Source organism: Coregonus clupeaformis, chromosome 17 (genome assembly GCF_020615455.1).
Source record: "Coregonus clupeaformis isolate EN_2021a chromosome 17, ASM2061545v1, whole genome shotgun sequence".
NCBI lineage: Eukaryota > Metazoa > Chordata > Actinopteri > Salmoniformes > Salmonidae > Coregonus > Coregonus clupeaformis.
In genome coordinates, this window is record NC_059208.1 from 38,353,907 (window position 1) to 38,371,998 (window position 18,092).

At 41.4% G+C, this 18,092-nt stretch overlaps 2 protein-coding genes across 3 annotated transcripts in view; both read left to right on the forward strand.

Annotated features, from left to right (window-relative positions):
* Positions 1 to 1,414, forward strand: part of LOC121586376 (beta/gamma crystallin domain-containing protein 1) — a 68,531-nt gene extending 67,117 nt beyond the window's left edge. The window contains exon 20 of the mRNA XM_041903000.2: positions 360 to 1,414. Within this exon, the coding sequence (XP_041758934.1) occupies positions 360 to 448 (89 nt within the window). The 3' untranslated portion in view covers positions 449 to 1,414. The remainder of the gene's footprint in view (positions 1 to 359) is intronic.
* Positions 1,415 to 4,627: 3,213 nt separating this feature from the next.
* On the forward strand, positions 4,628 to 16,058 carry anxa14 (annexin A14). Of its 2 annotated transcripts, XM_041901884.1 has the most exons (13): positions 4,628 to 4,711; positions 5,322 to 5,361; positions 5,870 to 5,966; positions 6,112 to 6,200; positions 6,344 to 6,457; positions 10,880 to 10,970; positions 11,162 to 11,241; positions 11,445 to 11,483; positions 11,576 to 11,666; positions 11,777 to 11,872; positions 13,740 to 13,795; positions 13,915 to 14,022; positions 15,488 to 16,058. In XM_041901884.1, exons 2-13 carry the CDS (start codon positions 5,335 to 5,337, stop codon positions 15,545 to 15,547), a joined length of 948 nt encoding a protein of 315 aa, XP_041757818.1. In that variant the 5' UTR covers positions 4,628 to 4,711; positions 5,322 to 5,334; the 3' UTR covers positions 15,548 to 16,058. The 2 variants fall into 2 exon arrangements, with proteins under 2 accessions (XP_041757818.1, XP_041757819.1); XM_041901885.1 differs by lacking the exon at positions 11,777 to 11,872.
* The last annotated feature ends 2,034 nt before the right edge of the window (positions 16,059 to 18,092 follow it).

Below are 18,092 nucleotides of genomic sequence, written 5' to 3' on the forward strand. Positions count from 1 at the left end.
CAACAAAATCACGGACTCAATCTTGCAAAGTTAGATTTGTTTTTGTTTGTTGCTTTGAAAAAGGGCTGATATACTAATTGGGTGAACTCAGTGTTCAGTCTCTTGTGTCTCTGCATGGCCTTTCTTCTCCGCTGCAGTCCTGGAGGAGGTGCACGGCAGCTTAGAGGGAACATTGCTGCCCCCCCCCACTTATTTATTTGGACAGGGGATTGATCAGGGATGTGATGGGCACAACATATATAGGAAATAAAGGCTACTGATAAGATATAGATGTAATAAGTAGGCATTGTTGATATTAAATATTTACATCACTTATTGATAAGCATGCTATAAATTAATGATATAATTGTATCTCTCAGGTGGCAAGCAGTACGACAGAGACCATGTGGTGATTTTACCAGAGAGTGAGGAGAGGCCTTGCCAACAGTGGGAGCTGGAGCTGCTATAACCTTCCAATAACCTTCCCACACCCTTCACCCGCTCCTCCAATACAATACGTTGCAATATCCCCAACCCCTCAGAACTCCTGCTTGGCCTTTAGGAAGCACCACAGACTTAACCTTGTGTCATCATCAGGCACTGTCAAGATGATCTGAGAACATCTTCATTGCAGTTAAAGGGGTTTTATTTAATTCAGTGAAATTCCGTTATCATTTTTTGCCTTGATGTGAGGACCGCAGCATACGAACGACTGAACAATAAACAACCAGTGCCTTTTGAATCAACTGGAGAGGATGTGAAGGGTAATGCTCCCCGCCCCCCTCCTTAAATATGTATATTTGGATTATTCTATTTACAGACATTCTACTCTCTCAGATTCTTCCTTGACTTGGATGGTATGACCCGGCTTACCCACACACAGTAGTGGACTGAACCATTCACTTGAACTCACCAATGATTACTTCTACTATATGGTACATTATCTGTGGCTACAAGCAGTATATTTAAGATGGATTCATAAAGGAAGCCAAATATATGCACATTATTTTCTGAATTGACTTAGTCAAACAAAAGACCAAAAAAAACGATTTCATGTACTACGTTTTGGGAAAACATTGGATGAGAAGTGTATTCTTTATGCAGTATAATACATACACAATACATATAACAATGTATGATGACATGCAATGACCCTGTGGGCTTTTATGGAATTACTCTCGAATGCTAGTCTATGTTCTTTAAGGTGATGTTTCTATTTCACTATGGTATTACTACTGTAGTTGCATAGATATTAATCATACATTGCCAATCACTGTCAACATACAGGTTACTTTATTTGTTTTATAACACCAAATGCCTTGCTTCTCTGTGCACTCTTTGATACCAAAAATATGTGAATGGTTTTAAAATATCAAATATAAATATTAAATAAAACGTATCAATTGTTAAAATGTGTTAATCTAAAATGTCTTCTTTCATAGATCTTTAATTATAGATAAGTTACAGTATACTGTCATGTATTCCTTGGAGACAGAACATCTGGGTCATCCTGTGCTTTCACATGTTATTATAATGCAGATAGGTCAGAGGTGAGCAGTGGTACTGTCTGTCTGACTTATCATCTAGATTGGCTATCAGTATTCACACAGACATAATCTAGAAACACTGAGCAAGCTGTTCTGAATACCATGGTGATGTGCGTACAAGATACAGGACTGTAAAGAGTGAGACAAGACAACTGATAGTATAGTATGTGGCCTACTCAGTACAGAACATACTACAGTGCCTTGCAAAACTATTCATCCCCCTTGGCGTTTTTCCTATTTTGTTGCATTACAACCTATAATTTAAATCGATTTTTATTTGGATTTCATATAATGGACATAAACAAAATAGTCCAAATTGCTGAAGTGAAATGAAAAAAATAACTTGTTTCAAAAAATTCGAAAAAATAAATAACGGAAAAGTGGTGCGTGCATATGTATTCACCCCCTTTGCTATGAAGCCCCTAAAAAGATCTGGTGCAACCAATTACATAATTAGTTAGATTGCACACAGGTGGACTTTATTTAAGTGTCACATGATCTGTCACATGATCTCAGTATATATACACCTGTTATGAAAGGCCCCAGAGTCTGCAACACCACTAAGCAAGGGGCACCCCCAAGCAAGCGGCCCCATGAAGACCAAGGAGCTCTCCAAACAGGTCAGGGACAAAGTTGTGGAGAAGTACAGATCAGGGTTGGGTTATAAAAAAATATCAGAAACTGAACATCCCACGGAGCACCACTAAATCCATTATTAAAAAATTGAAAGAATATGGCACCACAACAAACCTGCCAAGAGAGGGCCGCCCACCAAAACTCATGGACCAGGCAAGGAGGGCATTAATCAGAGAGGCAACAAAGAGACCAAAGATAACCATGAAGGAGCTGCAAAGCTCCACAGTAGCGATTGGAGTATCTGTCCATAGGACCACATTAAGCCATACACTCCACAGAGCTGGGCTTTACGGAAGAGTGGCCAGAAAAAAGCCATTACTTAAAGAAAGAAATAAGCAAACACGTTTGGTGTTTGCCAAAAGGCATGTGGGAGACTCCCCAAACATATGGAAGAAGATACTCTGGTCAGATGAGACTAAAATTGAGCTTTTTGGCCATCAAGGAAAACGCTATGTCTGGCGCAAACCCAACACCTCTCATCACCCCGAGAACACCATCATGCTGTGGGGATGTTTTTCATCGGCAGGGACTGGGTAACTGGTCAGAATTGAAGGAATGATGGACGGCGCTAAGTACAGGGAAATTCTTGAGGGAAACCTGTTTCAGTCTTCCAGAGATTTGAGACTGGGACAGAGGTTCACCTTCCAGTAGGACAATGACCCTAAGCATACTGCTAAAGCAACACTGAGTGGTTTAAGGGGAAACATTTAAATGTCTTGGAATGGCCTAGTCAAAGCCCAGACCTCAATCCAATTGAGAATCTGTGGTATGACTTAAAGATTGCTGTACACCAGCGGAACCCATCCAACTTGAAGGAGCTGGAGCAGTGGAACCATGTCGTCCAAAAAGTTGTACTTTTGAATCATCTGTCCATAGAACGTTCTTCCAAGAGTCTTGATGATCATCCAGGTGCTTTTTGGCAAACTCGAGTCAACTTTTTGGACGAGATGGGTCGAGATGGGTCCCATTATGCCTGGCGAAAACCAAACACTGCATTCCACAGTAAGAACATCATACCAAAGGTCAAGCATGGTGGTGGTGGTGTGATGGTTTGGGGATGCTTTGGTGGTGGTGGTATGATGGTTTGGGGATGCTTTGCTGCCTCAGGACCTGGACGACTTGCCTCAATAGAAGGAACCATGAATTCTGCTCTGTATCAGAGAATTCTACAGGAGAATGTCAAACCATCTGTCTGTGAGCTGAAGCTGAAGCGCAGCTGGGTCATGCAGCAAGACAATGATCCAAAACACACAATCAAGTCTACATGAAAATTGCTAATGGCCTAGTCAAAGTCCAGACATAATCCCAATTGAGATGTTGTGGCAGGACTTGAAACGAGCAGATCATGCTTGAAAACCCACACGTCACTGAGTTAAAGCAGTTCCTCCACAGCGACGTGAGAGACTGATCAACAACTACAGGAAGCATTTGGTTGGAGTCATTGCAGCTAAAGGTGGCACAACCAGTTATTGAGTGTAAGGGGTCAATTACTTTTTCACACAGGGGAATTGGGTGTTGCATAACTTTGTTTATGAAATAAATATGTAATTGTTGTGTTATTTGTTCACTTATGTTCCCTTTATCTAATATTAGGTTATGGTTGAAGATCTGATAACATTCAGTATCACAAATATGCAAAAGTAGAGAAAATTTGAAAGGGGGCAAATACTTTTTCATTGCACTGTATATGTAAATATTGCCAAAACAAAATAGTTTTAGGACTGAGTCAAGTGGAAATACATAGAGAAGTAGAATGTTTTCTTTCTCTCTCTCTCTCTCTCTCTCTCTCTCTCTCTCTCTCTCTCTCTCTCTCTCTCTCTCTCTCTCTGTGTAATGTTAAACTGGAGGAACAAGATCAGAGCTGTTGAATGGATATCTGATCTTAGGGGTTTTCACAGTCCGGGGTGTTGAATGGCTCCTTTGTTGGACTCCCTCCATTCTTAACGTTAAGGTTTCAGTCCCTCTTGTTTCAGTCAAAACGGGTCATTTCGTTTATGTGGTAAGGTTGAGGAAACCTTCCTTGCCCTGCACAAAAACTCACCCGTTTAACGTTTGCAAGAAGGAACTTACCCCGGATACTTGGATAACAGATTTGATTGAATAGACCAAGGTTTCCCAAACTCTGTGTATGTTTTGGTTTTAGCCCTAGCACTACACAGCTGATTCAAAGAGTCAACTAATCATCAAGCTTTGATCATTTGAATCAGCTGTGTAGTGTTAGGCCAAAAACCAAAACGTGCACCTCTTTGGGTACCGAGGATCGAGTTTGGGAAACACTGGAATAGACCAGATAGTCCAGATGCCTCCTTAACTAGGAAATGTCTAACATTCCTAGCTATCTACGCGAGTTGCCGTAGTTATCTGATGGACCAATGGCAATGACCTAAGCATGGGTCCTGAGCTCTCATAGGTTCAAAAATAAGATTTTCACAAGAGGAATCTGAGTGAAAGAGAGTGAGGCGGGTGCAGTAAGGGCAGTTTAGTTGTTGTAAGGGCAGTTTAGCTACTTGCTCACCTTTCGTTCTGACCACAGGTTTTCTTTGTCACAGGTAGGAACTATTACTATCATTATTTGTCTGACCGCTCTTTTGAGAAAGGATTGTAGCTTATAGTGTGTATATTAGTGACCATATTATCATATTACTGATTGTGAGTGACTTTAGAGTGGTTTCTGTCTTTTGGGCAGGCAACCTTTATGAATTTCAGAATTTTATGTTGTGGGCTAAGTTCAAGTTCAAGTTATATTGTCACATACACAAGTACAGTGAAATGCTTAACTTGCAAGCTCTACCCAACAGTGCAGTAATCAATATCAAAATAGTATAACTTATAAAAAATAAATAATACATGTAAAGAAAACCCAAGAAATAGGACATTGGTTACACATAGTTAACGCATTTATAGTGCCTTCTACACTATAAGGCATTTTTTGACTTAAAAAACCTTAATTACAGGTTTTGATTCTGTAAAACACCCTTCTGTAAAGGCTATCAATGCATTTAACAAAATCTTGTTACTTATGATAGGTCATGACTGCTTTTGTGATAAAATCTGAGTTTTTAACGACGACACATTCCATCATTCCTCACGTGTATTCATTCATGCATAAAACAATGGTGGCGTTGTATTAAATGGTCTTTCTTGTTTCCTCTTTTGCAGGTGAAATTCAGACATGGACATTGAGTACTTGCCATCATATGTGAGTGTTAGGAACCTCTGTCCCCTTTGTCTTTCAATCTTTCATCTCGTTATCTTAGTTTCGTCAGTGTTTCTTCACCCTACCTGTCCTACCGCCTCTTTTTCCTGCACTATGGATGACAATTGTATGTTTAAAATTCTTAAAATTCTCCGTTGTGAAATGGAAGAGTGTGAAACCTTTAGGATAATGTCTGCCAGGCAAAATGCACATTTGTCAGTTTCACTCCCCTCCCTCTCCCTCACAGTCCTCATCTTGTCACTGTTTTACTGAGCTCTCTCTCCCTCCCATTTCTCACTCCCCCCTCATCTGTCTCCTTGTCCTCCCACTTAACTTTCTTCACTCTCCCCATTTCTTCCCCCTCTTCCTTTTTTTTCCCCCTTCCAATGCCTTTTCTCTATCTTTACCCTACCCCTCTCCCTGTCCATTTCCCCTATCGTCGCCCTCCATCCTCTCCTCCATTGGCCTTGCCCTTCCTCTCTTCCTCATTCTTTCACTGGTCCTCTCCTAGAATATGTCCTGGGGTACCTTGGGTACTATAAGGCCCTTCCCTTACTTCCATGCTAAGAGAGATGCTCTGGACATTCAGGCTGCCCTGGAACAGAAAGGTACAGCCTCAGTCATCAGAACTCATAATGATTCAAGTATATGTGTTTCAATGCTAATTTTGTTCTACCCTTGGGTATTAAAAATTATTTGCATTGTTTTATTTAATACATTCTTAACAAGATATCGTTTCTGGTCTGATTACAGATGCAGTTACTCTGATAAAAATCCTGACCAACCGCAACAATGCTCAAAGACAAATCATCGCTCAGACCTTCAAAACCATCACAGAGAAGGTAACTAGTAACTACAATACTGGGACCAGGTTACCCACTTCAAATCCTAACCTCAACCATTACAGGTAAAAATTCCAAACTGACCATAGTTCAGTGTCTGGAGTCAACATGCCCACTGACTATGTGTTGTCCCCCTGATCCAGGAGTTGTCCTCTGGGCTGAAGAAGGCCCTGTCTGGGGAGTTGGAGAATTTGCTGTTGGCCTTGGTGATGACCCCACTGCAGTTCGATGCTTACCGTCTGAGACAATCCATGGAGGTGAGGGATGGTGGGAGAGAGGGGGACAGGAGAAAGAGGGAGGAAGGGAGGGGATAGAGAGATACTTTTTATATTTCAAAAATACCTTTATTGGCCCAATAATTTGCATCACTTTAGTACACTCTTTACTACATTGTAACAGTACTAAACAGTTAAAACCAAGCCACCCTTCCTCGTCCACTGCACACAGAACCCCAAACCTCTACAAGGTTCCCCAGATGGTTCATCAGCCCACAGTAAGCATGATCCAGTGTCAGCCGAGCCCGCCCCAGCAGCATAGCTCTGGGGTCCATACACCCCACCCCCTGCATCTCATGCTTCTTGTTCTTCCACACTGCCATTTTTGCCTGCCCGAACAGGTAGTTTACTAGGCAGTCCCTTCGCCTCTTAGCCACGCTAAACCTAGGCCCTCCAACATATACAGTACCAGTCAAAAGTTTGGACACACCTACTCATTCAAGGGTTTTCCTTTCTTTTTATTATTTTCTACATTGTAGAATAATAGTGAAGACATCAAAACTATGAAATAACACATATGGAATCATGTAGCCAAAAAAGGGTTAAACAAATCAAAATATATTTGAGATTCTTCAAATAGACACCCTTTGCCTTGATGACAGCTTTGCACACTTTTGGCATTCTCTCAACCAGCTTCACCTGGAATGCTTTTTCAACAGTCTTGAAGGAGTTCCCACATATGCTGAGCACTTGTTGGCTGCTTTTCCTTCACTCTGCGGTCCGACTCATCCCAAACCATCTCAATTTGGTTGAGGTCGGGGGATTGTGGAGGCCAGGTCATCTGATGCAGCACTCCATCACTCTCCTTCTTCGTCAAATAGCCCTTACACAGCCTGGAGGTGTGTTGGGTCATTGTCCTGTTGAAAAACAAATGATAGTCCCACTAAGCCCAAACCAGATAGGATGGCGTATCGCTGCAGAATGCTGTGGTAGCCATGCTGGTTAACTGTGCCTTGAATTCTAAATAAATCACAGTGTCACTAGCAAAGCACTCCCACACCATAACACCTCCTCCTTCATGCTTTACGGTGGGAAATACACATGCGGAGATCATCCGTTCACCCGTCTCACAAAGACATGGCGGTTGGAACCAAAAATCTCCAATTTGGACTCCAGACCAAAGGACACATTTCCACCGGTCTAATGTCCATTGCTCGTATTTCTTGGCCCAAGGAAGTCTCTTCTTATTATTGGTGTCCTTTAGTAGTGGTTTCTTTGCAGCAATTTGATCCTTAAGGCCTAATTCACACAGTCTCCTCTGAACAGTTGATGTTGAGATGTGTCTGTTACTTGAACTCTGTGAAGTGTTTATTTGGGCTGCAATCTGAGGCTGGTAACTCTAATGAACTTATCCTCTGCAGCAGAGGTAACTTTGGGTCTTCCATTCCTGTGGCGGTCCTCATGAGAGCCAGTTTCATCATAGCGCTTGATGGTTTTTGCGACTGCACTTGAAGAAACTTTCAAAGTTCTTGACATTTTCCGTATTGACTGACCTTCATGTCTTAAAGTAATGATGGACTGTCGTTTCTCTTTGCTTATTTGAGCTGTTCTTTTAACAAGGCACACCTGTTAATTGAAATGCATTCCAGTTGACTACCTCATGAAGCTGGTTGAGAGAATGCCAAGAGTGTGCAAAGCTGTCATCAAGGCAAAGGGTGGCAAAAAAAAAATATATATATAAAATATATTTTGATTTGTTTAACACATTTTTGGTTACTACATGATTCCATATGTGTTGTTTCATAGTTTTGATGTCTTCACTATTATTCTACTATGCAGAAAATAGTAAGAATAAAGAAAAACCCTGGAATGAGTAGGTGTCCAAACTTTTGACTGGTACTGTAGGTCCCATGTCAGCCCCAACCCTAGCCCTGTACACCACCATCCCCAGGACAGAAAACAGCCCTGTCAGCCTGGAACAAAAGAAAAACAGATGCTGCACTGTCTCCTCCTCCCCACAGAACAAACACCCCCTCCTCACTGGTGGATCAAGGTGTGACACATATCTGTTTGTGGCGATAGCCCGTGAATAATCCTCCACTGTAGATCAGCAGTACACTTCTCTATGGGAGTCTTATACAGGGAGCGCCAACATCCTCTCAGAGAAGGGACCGGTCGCAAGCCCCCGGCCACCCCGTTGCTCTCAGCCCATGCAGATTGTCTTTCTGATCCACATTGACAGCCACCATATACAAAGCCTGTTTGCTGGTTGTACAAAAACCCCCAGCTCCGGAGTCCTGAACAATAAAATAATCTCCTCACCCTGCTGGTGTTCCCCTGCAGCAGCAGCTGGGAAAAAATTAGATAGATGGTAAAAGGAGCTAGATCAGTGTCATTCATGGTTAAACAGCCCAGTCTCTGCCTGTTTCCCAGCAGCTCTCTGAAGGAGCCCGGTAGTGCAGCATGGAACCCCTCCACCACCTGCTGCAGCAGCCTGGATTACTTAATGGAGGAAGCCTCTGTCATGTCACTGGCAGATTTCCACTCAGCCTTCTCTCTCAGATCACCTAACTTAGTTTGAGTTTGAGTTGAGTTTGAGTTTGAGTTTATTTTTACAGGGACAGTGCACATTAATCAACGTTTCAGTAAAAGTGCCGGTTTTAGCCAACCGGCTAATTTTCAACCGCAGTCCCTGGGCAGGTTATTAAAAACAATTACAATATAGACAATAACAACATAGAACAAGACATAGCATACAGACATAGCAACATAGGACAAACAAGACGTAGCATACAGACCGAGCAACATAGAACAAAAAGCAGCAAGGCAAAATTCATAAAAGCAACAAAGTGTTTCCACACCTCACAAGTTACAGACAACAGACATGGAAAGCGGCAACACACAGCTAGGGACCATGTTCACAAATCTGATTGACACAGTCACCCCGCTCTCACAAGTCTGGCTCGCAAGCTCACAGAAGTCAGCACTCTGGACTGGATGAGTTGGTTGTGGAAGAGTGGCTCCTCCATTATCCATGCTCCTGGCCATGAAACATCTCTGTAAACAGTTAAGAGTCTCGTTCCACGCCCAAAGCACAGCGCGGTAGAACGGAGTAAGGGTTGACATATCGGCCTGCTCCAGATCCAAAAGGAACAAGTGCCTGTCATATCCAAGGCCCCTCCCTTCCTTGGAATAGCCCATGCTGTGTCTCTCCAGCACACCCCCTGCTGGTTCAAAAGTCTCTGCACAGCTTGTAGGTGGAAAGCTGTGACTCTGGACCCAATGTCCACCAGCCCTTGTCCCCCTTATGCATGTCCAGTGTCGACCAGACAAAAAAAGGTCCACAAGTAACTTTTGCAGATGCTTGACGAGACTCTGTGGGGGGTCCAACACCATCAGCCAGTGCCAGAGCATTGAAGCGGCCAAGTTGTTAGTGAAAGCACCGTTCCCCTAAAATACTTCTAAATAGTTAGTTAAATAGTTTAACCAAATAGCTACCCAGACTATCTGTATTGACCCTTTTTGCACCTCTTTTGACTCATCACATACGCTGTTGCTACTGTTTGTCTACCCTGTTGCCTAGTCACTTTATCCCAACCTATACCTCAATCACCTCATACCCCTGTACATCGACTCAGTACTTACCCCGTGTATATAGCCAAGTTATCGTTACTCATTGTGTATTTATTCCTTATGTTATAATTTTTTCTATTATTTCTCTATTTTTCTCTCTGCATTGTTTGGCCCATCAGTAAGCATTTCACTGTTGCTCTACACCTGCTGTTTACGAAGCATGTGACAAATAACATTTAATTTGATGATTTTATTTGATCAGTGGCAACAACCCCCACCATTTAGACAACTTAGCAGCAACATTGTCCACCAGCCCCTCCTAGTTTCTCTCCTGGAATTCTGAGGTCCCCAAGAACACCCCTAGGAACTTCATCCCTACTCTGCCCCACTGTAGCCCCCCAGTAAGTCTAGGACATCCTGCTCTGGCCCATATCCCCATAATCAACCCTTCACTCTTCTCCCAGTTCACCTCAAACAACAATAAAGCCATGCTAACCTCCTCCACATCTCCCTCCCTCTTGACAAACAGTGTCACATCATCAGCATAAGCCAACACGAACCCCACCTACTGCCCCCAGAACTGACATCCCCTGCAGCCTCTCCCTCAGCCTACACAGCAGTGGTTATATGGCTAGACTGTAGAGCTGACACGAGAGTGGACACACCTGCCTAATCAAATATGCATGACACACTTTCAAAAGCTTTTTCTTGATCAATAGAAATGAGTCCATGATCCTGATCATACATCCTAGTGATGTCTATGAGGGAGGGAGGGGGGAGGGAGGGAGAGCAGGTTCATGGAACATTGAGCAGACATACTGTAAATGTACAGATGAGCAACATACAGTAATTGAAATGACAAAGTCAAATAGCTGTATTTTTTATATACAGGGCATTGGTACAGATGAGGAGGGTTTGCTAGAGATTCTGTGCACCAGGTCACCCAAGGTGCTTGCCAACATCACCTCTACCTACAAGGAGCGTAAGTTACAACAATTCAAAGATATTATAAAGACATCATTATCTAAATTGCTGCAATCACTTCATAACATCACATTGCAGAATTGCTCTTTCATCAATACAGTTCTACTGTGATATGTTCTAATGAAGTAATCACCAAAGTATTCAGAGGCCAAATAATGTCCCCATAACTTAATGTGGTGTGTGTTTTAGAGTATAATAAGGATCTAGAGACGGACCTGAAGGGTGAGACCAGTGGGGACTTTGCCAAACTCGTCGTGGCCTTACTCAAGGTGAACCTTGTCCCTCTCCCCTCCCTGACAGAAATCCTCTTCACTAACATGTTACACTTATTAGAAGAACCTCTGTAAGATTGTCCGCTAAATGACTAAATTGTACATGTACATTTTAAATAGGCAAACGATATAATTAAAAACGTTTAGAAATACTGATCTTGATCCCAGTCTCTATTCCTCTACCTCTTCACACTCAATAGAAGGAAAAGGGAGGAGGTGTGGTGCAAAGAGACACAGAGGTGCGTACAGTATAATGCACTAGTGTACTGCACCGTGTATTTGTGTGTGTGAGTTTGTGTCTGTTTAACCTTATGTGCTTGTGAATGAGCAGGCTCTCTCTGAAGCTATCAATCAGGCAAAGGCAGATCCTGGACCATGGATCACCATTCTGACGACCAGAGACTCTGAACATCTTAACCAAGGTGTGTGTGTGTGTGTGTGTGTGTGTGTGTGTGTGTGTGTGTGTGTGTGTGTGTGTGTGTGTGTGTGTGTGTGTGTGTGTGTGTGTAATATAGTTGTGTTGTGTGTGCAGTGTTCGTCAATTTGGAGAGTGAGAAGCATGAGCCAGTGGATGAAGCAATAGAGAAAGCATTCAGTGGAGATGTGAGACTTGGGCTGAAAACACTGGGTAAAACACTGGAATGTGTGTGCATGTGTCTGGGTGTGGGTGTGGGTGTGTGTCATGTGTTTAATGTGTACATTCAAATGTTTACATTTATCTTACATCATATGCTTACATCATTGCTAATGAAATGGATGTCCAGTGAAAACAGTTATGAGCCCACAAGCAGCAGAGCACAGAGTGCACTGTACATGCAGTAGAGGTACGGTTGAAGTCGAAAGATTACATACACTTAGGTTGGAGTTATTAAAACTCGTTTTTCAACCACTCCACAAATTTCTTGTTAACAAACTATAGTTTTGGCAAGTCGGTTAGGACATCTACTTTGTGCATGACAGATTATTTAACTTATAATTCACTATATCACAATTCCAGTGGGTCAGAAGTTTACATACATTAAGTTGACTGTGCCTTTAAACAGCTTGGAAAATTCCAGAAAATGATGTCATGGCTTTAGAAGCTTCTGATAGGCTAATTGACATCATTTGAGTCAATTGGAGGTGTACCTGTGGATGTATTTCAAGGCCTACCTTCAAACTTAGAGCCTCTTTGCTTGACATCATGGGAAAATCTAAATAAATCAGCCAAGACCTCAGAAAAACAATTGTAGACCTCCACAAGTCTGGTTCATCCTTGGGAACAATTTCAAAACACCTGAAGGTACCACATTAATCTGTACAAACAATAGTACGCAAGTATAAACACCATAGGACCACGCAGCAGTCATACCGCTCAGGAAGGAGACGCGTTCTGTCTCCTAGAGATGAACGTACTTTGGTGCGAAAAGTGCAAATCAATCCCAGAACAACAGCAAAGGACCTTGTGAAGATGCTGGAGGAAACAGGTACAAAAGTATCTATATCCACAGTAAAACAAGTCCTATATCGACATAACCTGAAAGGCCGCTCAGCAAGGAAGAAGCCACTGCTCCAAAACCGCCATAAAAAAGCCAGACTATGGTTTGCAACTGCACATGGGGACAAAGATTGTACTTTTTGGAGAAATGTCATCTGGTCTGATTAAACAAAAATAGAACTGTTTGGCCATAATGACCATCGTTATGTTTGGAGGATAAAGGGGGTGGCTTGCAAGCCGAAGAACACCATCCCAATCGTGAAGCACGGGGGTGGCAGCATCATGCTGTGGGGGTGCTTTGCTGCAGGAGGGACTGGTGCACTTCACAAAATAGATGGCATCATGAGGAAAGAAAATGATGTGGATATATTGAAGCAACATCTCAAGACATCAGTCAGGAAGTTAAAGCTTGGTCGCAAATGGGTTTTCCAAATGGACAATGACCCCAAGCATACTTCCAAAGTTGTGGAAAAATGGCTTAAGGACAACAAAGTCAAGGTATTGGAGTGGCCATCACAAAGCCCTGACCTCAATCCTATAGAACATTTGTGGGCAGAACTGAAAAAGCGTGTGCGAGCAAGGAGGCCTACAAACCTGACTCAGTTACACCAGCTCTGTCAGGAGGAATGGGCCAAAATTCACCCAACTTATTGTGGGAAGCTTGTGGAAAGCTACCTGAAACGTTTGACCCAAGTGAAACAATTTAAAGGCAATGCTACCAAATACTAATTGAGTGTGTGTAAACTTTTGACCCACTGGGAATGTGATGAAAGAAATAAAAGCTCAAATAAATCATTCTCTCTACTATTATTCTGACATTTCACATTCTTAAAATAAAGTGGTGATCCTAACTGACCTAAGACAGGGAATTTTTACTAAGATTAAATGTCAGGAATTGTGAATAACTGAGTTTAAATGTATTTGGCTAAGGTGTATGTAAACTTCCGTCTTCAACTGTATGTTAATATGTGCATGGACTCACACACAAAGGATCACTAACCTTTCTCTCTGATAACAGTGCGTTGCATACAGAGCCCAAACCTCTACCTGGCTCAAAGACTCGAGACCATGAAGGTAAGCATCAACATATTCAGAACTCATGAGTCTGTCTGTCCGTCCGTCCGTCTGTCTGTCTTTGGGGTGTTTGGTTTTCCATTGTGTTTGGTTGGTAAATCTCTGTTTGTCCCCTCCAGGCAGCCATAGTCCAGGGGGTGATGGTGTCCCACAGTGAGGAGGATCTGCTGTGTGTGAGAGTTGCTTATCTCAGACAGACAGGCACCTCACTCTACACAGCCCTACAGGTCAGACACACACATATGCATGCACGGACCAAACAGACACATTTACACACACATACAATCATATGTACAGTGTATGTGTACCCAGTGGTGTAGTGGGGGCTATATGCAGGTATACCCACTTTTTTTTCATTGGGCATTGCCTATACTCACGTCTTAATCCCCACTCATGCGTATCAAAGTAGTGTAGTAGAGGTATACGCCGTATCATATATTATATTACGGGCGACAATTTTAGTACTCATCACTGCATTCTCTACCAGAAAGTTGGTTGGCCCTCTTTGATGTCACATAGGTTGATACATTGCTATGTTTTCCCACTGTACCTAACATCAAAACTAAACTTTAGACATATGAGTTACCACACCCGGTCTCAGCGATGGCTAACTCTGGAAATGTATTTGGTCTCTAATGAGTTAGATAAATAAGCTTTTAGTTTTCTTGCACCTTATTTGTGGAACAATCTTCAAAATGTTCTTAGATTTGATGTTCTGGTGCCTATAGGGCAATTCAGAAAGCTGAATTGCTGCACCTGTGTTGTTCTCCAGGATGAAGCTGATGAATAATTTCACAAAATCACAGTTGATTGTAATGCAATCATCAGGCAGTGAAGTGTAGATGGAAAGTGTGTACAGTGATATGGAACTGATTTCATGCTTCTGTAAGATACGTCTGAAATATGTTCAATTTCATGGCATACAGACATGTTGTCATAAATCATGTCTGATGTACATTCCACTATACAACATGTTCTCACCTTGTCCATTAATTGGCCAAAGAACCCAAAACATGCACTTTTGCCATAGCCAGTTTGCAAAAGTGCAAAGACACTTTGGCCATTTAAGACGTTCCTCAATAACTATTTTTATTGTGGTCTGAGCAGGAAGTGGGGATTTATATATTGGAGAATGCTATTCAATTCTTCGTCTTCCATTGCTACCTTGCTATGTACCTTGCTACAATTTATTGAAACTTAAATAATTAAAAAGTAAGTCCAATATAGGCCTATATAGTTTGGAAATAGTAATTATGACTTTGTGGCTGTGTTAACTAGGGATGACTGTGCAACAAGGATGGTCTACCAGTCTCTTAACATCCAATTTGTGAGATTGAAAATCTGAAGAAAACAAATCACACAGGGTGCCTGTCCTTCACCGGTCTGGCCGTTTGGGAAATTTTGGGCAGAATTAGAGTATACCCACTTCTCCAGGCACCACTACACCACTGTGTGCATCCACCCACCAGATGTAATGCACATTTAGACTCCCACATGTACACACACTTATCTGTATGCCAGTAGCACACCTGTTTGAGGAATGAAAAAAAAAGTAATTTATTTATTTCCTGTAACAAATACAGTAGAAATGCATGTCAATGAAACTATCTACAGTATCTCAACCAAGCAGTATAACCAACAGTCTTTCAAAATTAATTTAAAATTTTTAAATGTTCCAATGTTTTTCAACAGAAACAATTCAAAGGAGATCACCTACAAGCATTGCTGGCTATCTGTCGATCTGAAGACTAAAGAATTGAGTTTTGTGTACAATTTCACATTAGCTCAGCCTACACATTACTAATCACATTTTAGTATTTACAGTATACAGATGTAGGATCTTAATTTGAGGAAGTTTGCTACAGCAAGAAAATATTTCTGCAGCAACCGGAAATGTGAATTGTTATGTGGATTATAATTAATACAAGATATTGTAGGGGTTGATACATTTTTGTAAGGAAAAATCATGTCTGAAATCAAGTGAAAATTACAAACTTCAGAAGCCTTTTTAAACCTCAAATACACTACAAGTTTTACATGTCCTGCATTGATCAAATTAAGATCCTACATCTGTATTGCTCTATGTCTCAGTCCTACACGGTAATACAAGAAAATAAAACGTTGTTCAATTGCTAATACTCATAATGCTTAAAATGACAGTAAAGTCAGTTTCTACAAATTTTTTCTATAATTGTTTGAAGTGTACTTTAATTTGAAGTGTACTTCCATACTTTTATTAAAATAAAAATTGGATTACAATCAAGTATATTTTCTACAACATTAATTCCTTCTAATCAGTGCATTTAAAAAAAACAAACAGACAAAAATACGTCTAAAAGGGCAGTGGAGGCAAGTTCCTCAATAAATATCTGTTTGCCCAAAGAATTGTATCCATTGGTGACTGTTTACAACACATTCAAGTTTAAGAACAACTTGCTTCTCTCATAACGTGTCCATATGCAAAGTTTAACCTCTAACATGAAACATCAATGACTGTGTGCCAGTAGAGGAAAATCCATACTTTCACATACATGTTTGCTTTCCTCAGTAGCTCTGGGTTCATTCATAGCCAGTCAGTCTATTTGGCCTGAGCAATACAAACTCCAGGCCAGAGGGGGTGCACCACTTAGAACCACAGGGTGTAGAGCAGAAGAGGCACCACAGAACACAACAGAGATGCTCTGGTTGCTGGGCTGCCACTTGGTGTGGTGGGTGGGACATGTGCTGCTGTTGTAGGAGCAGGAGCAGCGGTTGTAGGAGTAGGAGCAGGAGCAGGAGCAGCGGTTGTAGGAGCAGGAGCTGCAATTGCAGGAGCAGCCATTGTAGGAGCAGAAGCAGCCATTGTTGGAGCAGCCGTTGCAGGAGTAGCGGTTGCATTGGTATCCTGAATACAGAGAATGATAGAAGAAACAATGGAATCAATATGGACTGCAAATCATTCTTAAAGGGACATTTCACTCATAAATGAAAGTTTGTCAGATGTTTTCAGACCTCAAAAATAGACTAATGTCAAGATGAAACATTGATTGTGTAGATCCAGCTATAGGCCTCACTCCTAAATGAATGGAAAAGATTAGCACTGTCTAATTTCCTGGTTTTATTCAGTGCTCATCTTTTCCATTAATTTGATATGGAGGCGTATAGCTGGATCTACACAACCGATGTCATTGGACTAACAAACTTTTATTTGAAAGTATAATGTCCCTTTTGAAGCTTGAGTCCTTAGTTGCTGGATACATTTTTGGACTTATAAATGAATGATATATACACATTGATTCTTGAAGAATATAACTTATAACTGCCTCATGAGTTTAGGGCTCTATTCAATCTGTATCGCTGAAGCGTTACAGATTGCGCGCTAGAAATGTAAAGGTAATTTCCGATTGAGCCAACATATGCAGCGTTTACAGTGAATGCAGTCTCCACTAATGTGGGAACATTGCCTTTACATTTAAATTACACTGTAACGTTGAATTTCTGCGATACGGATTGAATAGAGCCTTTAGTTCAATTGTCGTCCCCCATCAGAATCCAAAATGCAAGCTTGTTTTACTCCAATGTTTGTAAACAATTTAAATGTAAACAAACACTGTATTGCCTCAAAACATAGGGCTCTATTCAATCCATAGAGATCTGCTTTATAGCGCAATTGACAATCAAAGGCAATATTCCTGCGGTTGTGGAGACTGCATTCATGGTAAATGCTGCATATGTCGGCTCAATCAGAAATTACCTTTCAATTTTAACGTGGATCTTCCGCGATACTTTGGCGATACGGATTGAATCCAGCCCATAGTTAAAACTATAGTATTTTCATCCATAGCTCTGTGTATGAATTTGAGAGTGGTTACAGTTCTCCAGGCCCATCCCTCAGCTTTTTACCAAAACACAGGCGGGGTGACCGCTTTGTTATTGTTTAAATTAAGGATTCTAGCTTTAAGGAATGTAGTAACAGTGAGATTGAGGGTCAATTCAATTTAAATCCAGGAAGTGAATTGAAATTCTTATTGGAAATAATATCACTTACTGGAATGAAATTGACACCTTTCCGGATTACGGTTCGACACCAGAAATTGTAACTTTCAAGGTACTCAATTGCAGACTAATAGCATACTAGACGTTGCTGCTTTTCCCCAAAGAAAAAAATCCTCAGTCATCAAATTCAAATGCAACACGTCTGAAGTATTGTTCAGTAATTCTGATATTTTATAGAAGGATTGGGGTCAATTCCATTTCAACTTCAAAAAACCATTCAGTAAGTGATTTTGAAAAAATGTATGCCACTTTTTAATTCTTG

Coding starts and splice junctions, on each gene's coding strand:
- anxa14 (XM_041901884.1), top strand. CDS start 5,335: ATGGACATTGAGTACTTGCCATCATAT. Junction 5,362..5,869: donor TTGAGTACTTGCCATCATAT/GTGAGTGTTAGG, acceptor GTCCTCTCCTAG/AATATGTCCTGGGGTACCTT. Junction 11,484..11,575: donor TGGTGCAAAGAGACACAGAG/GTGCGTACAGTA, acceptor GTGAATGAGCAG/GCTCTCTCTGAAGCTATCAA.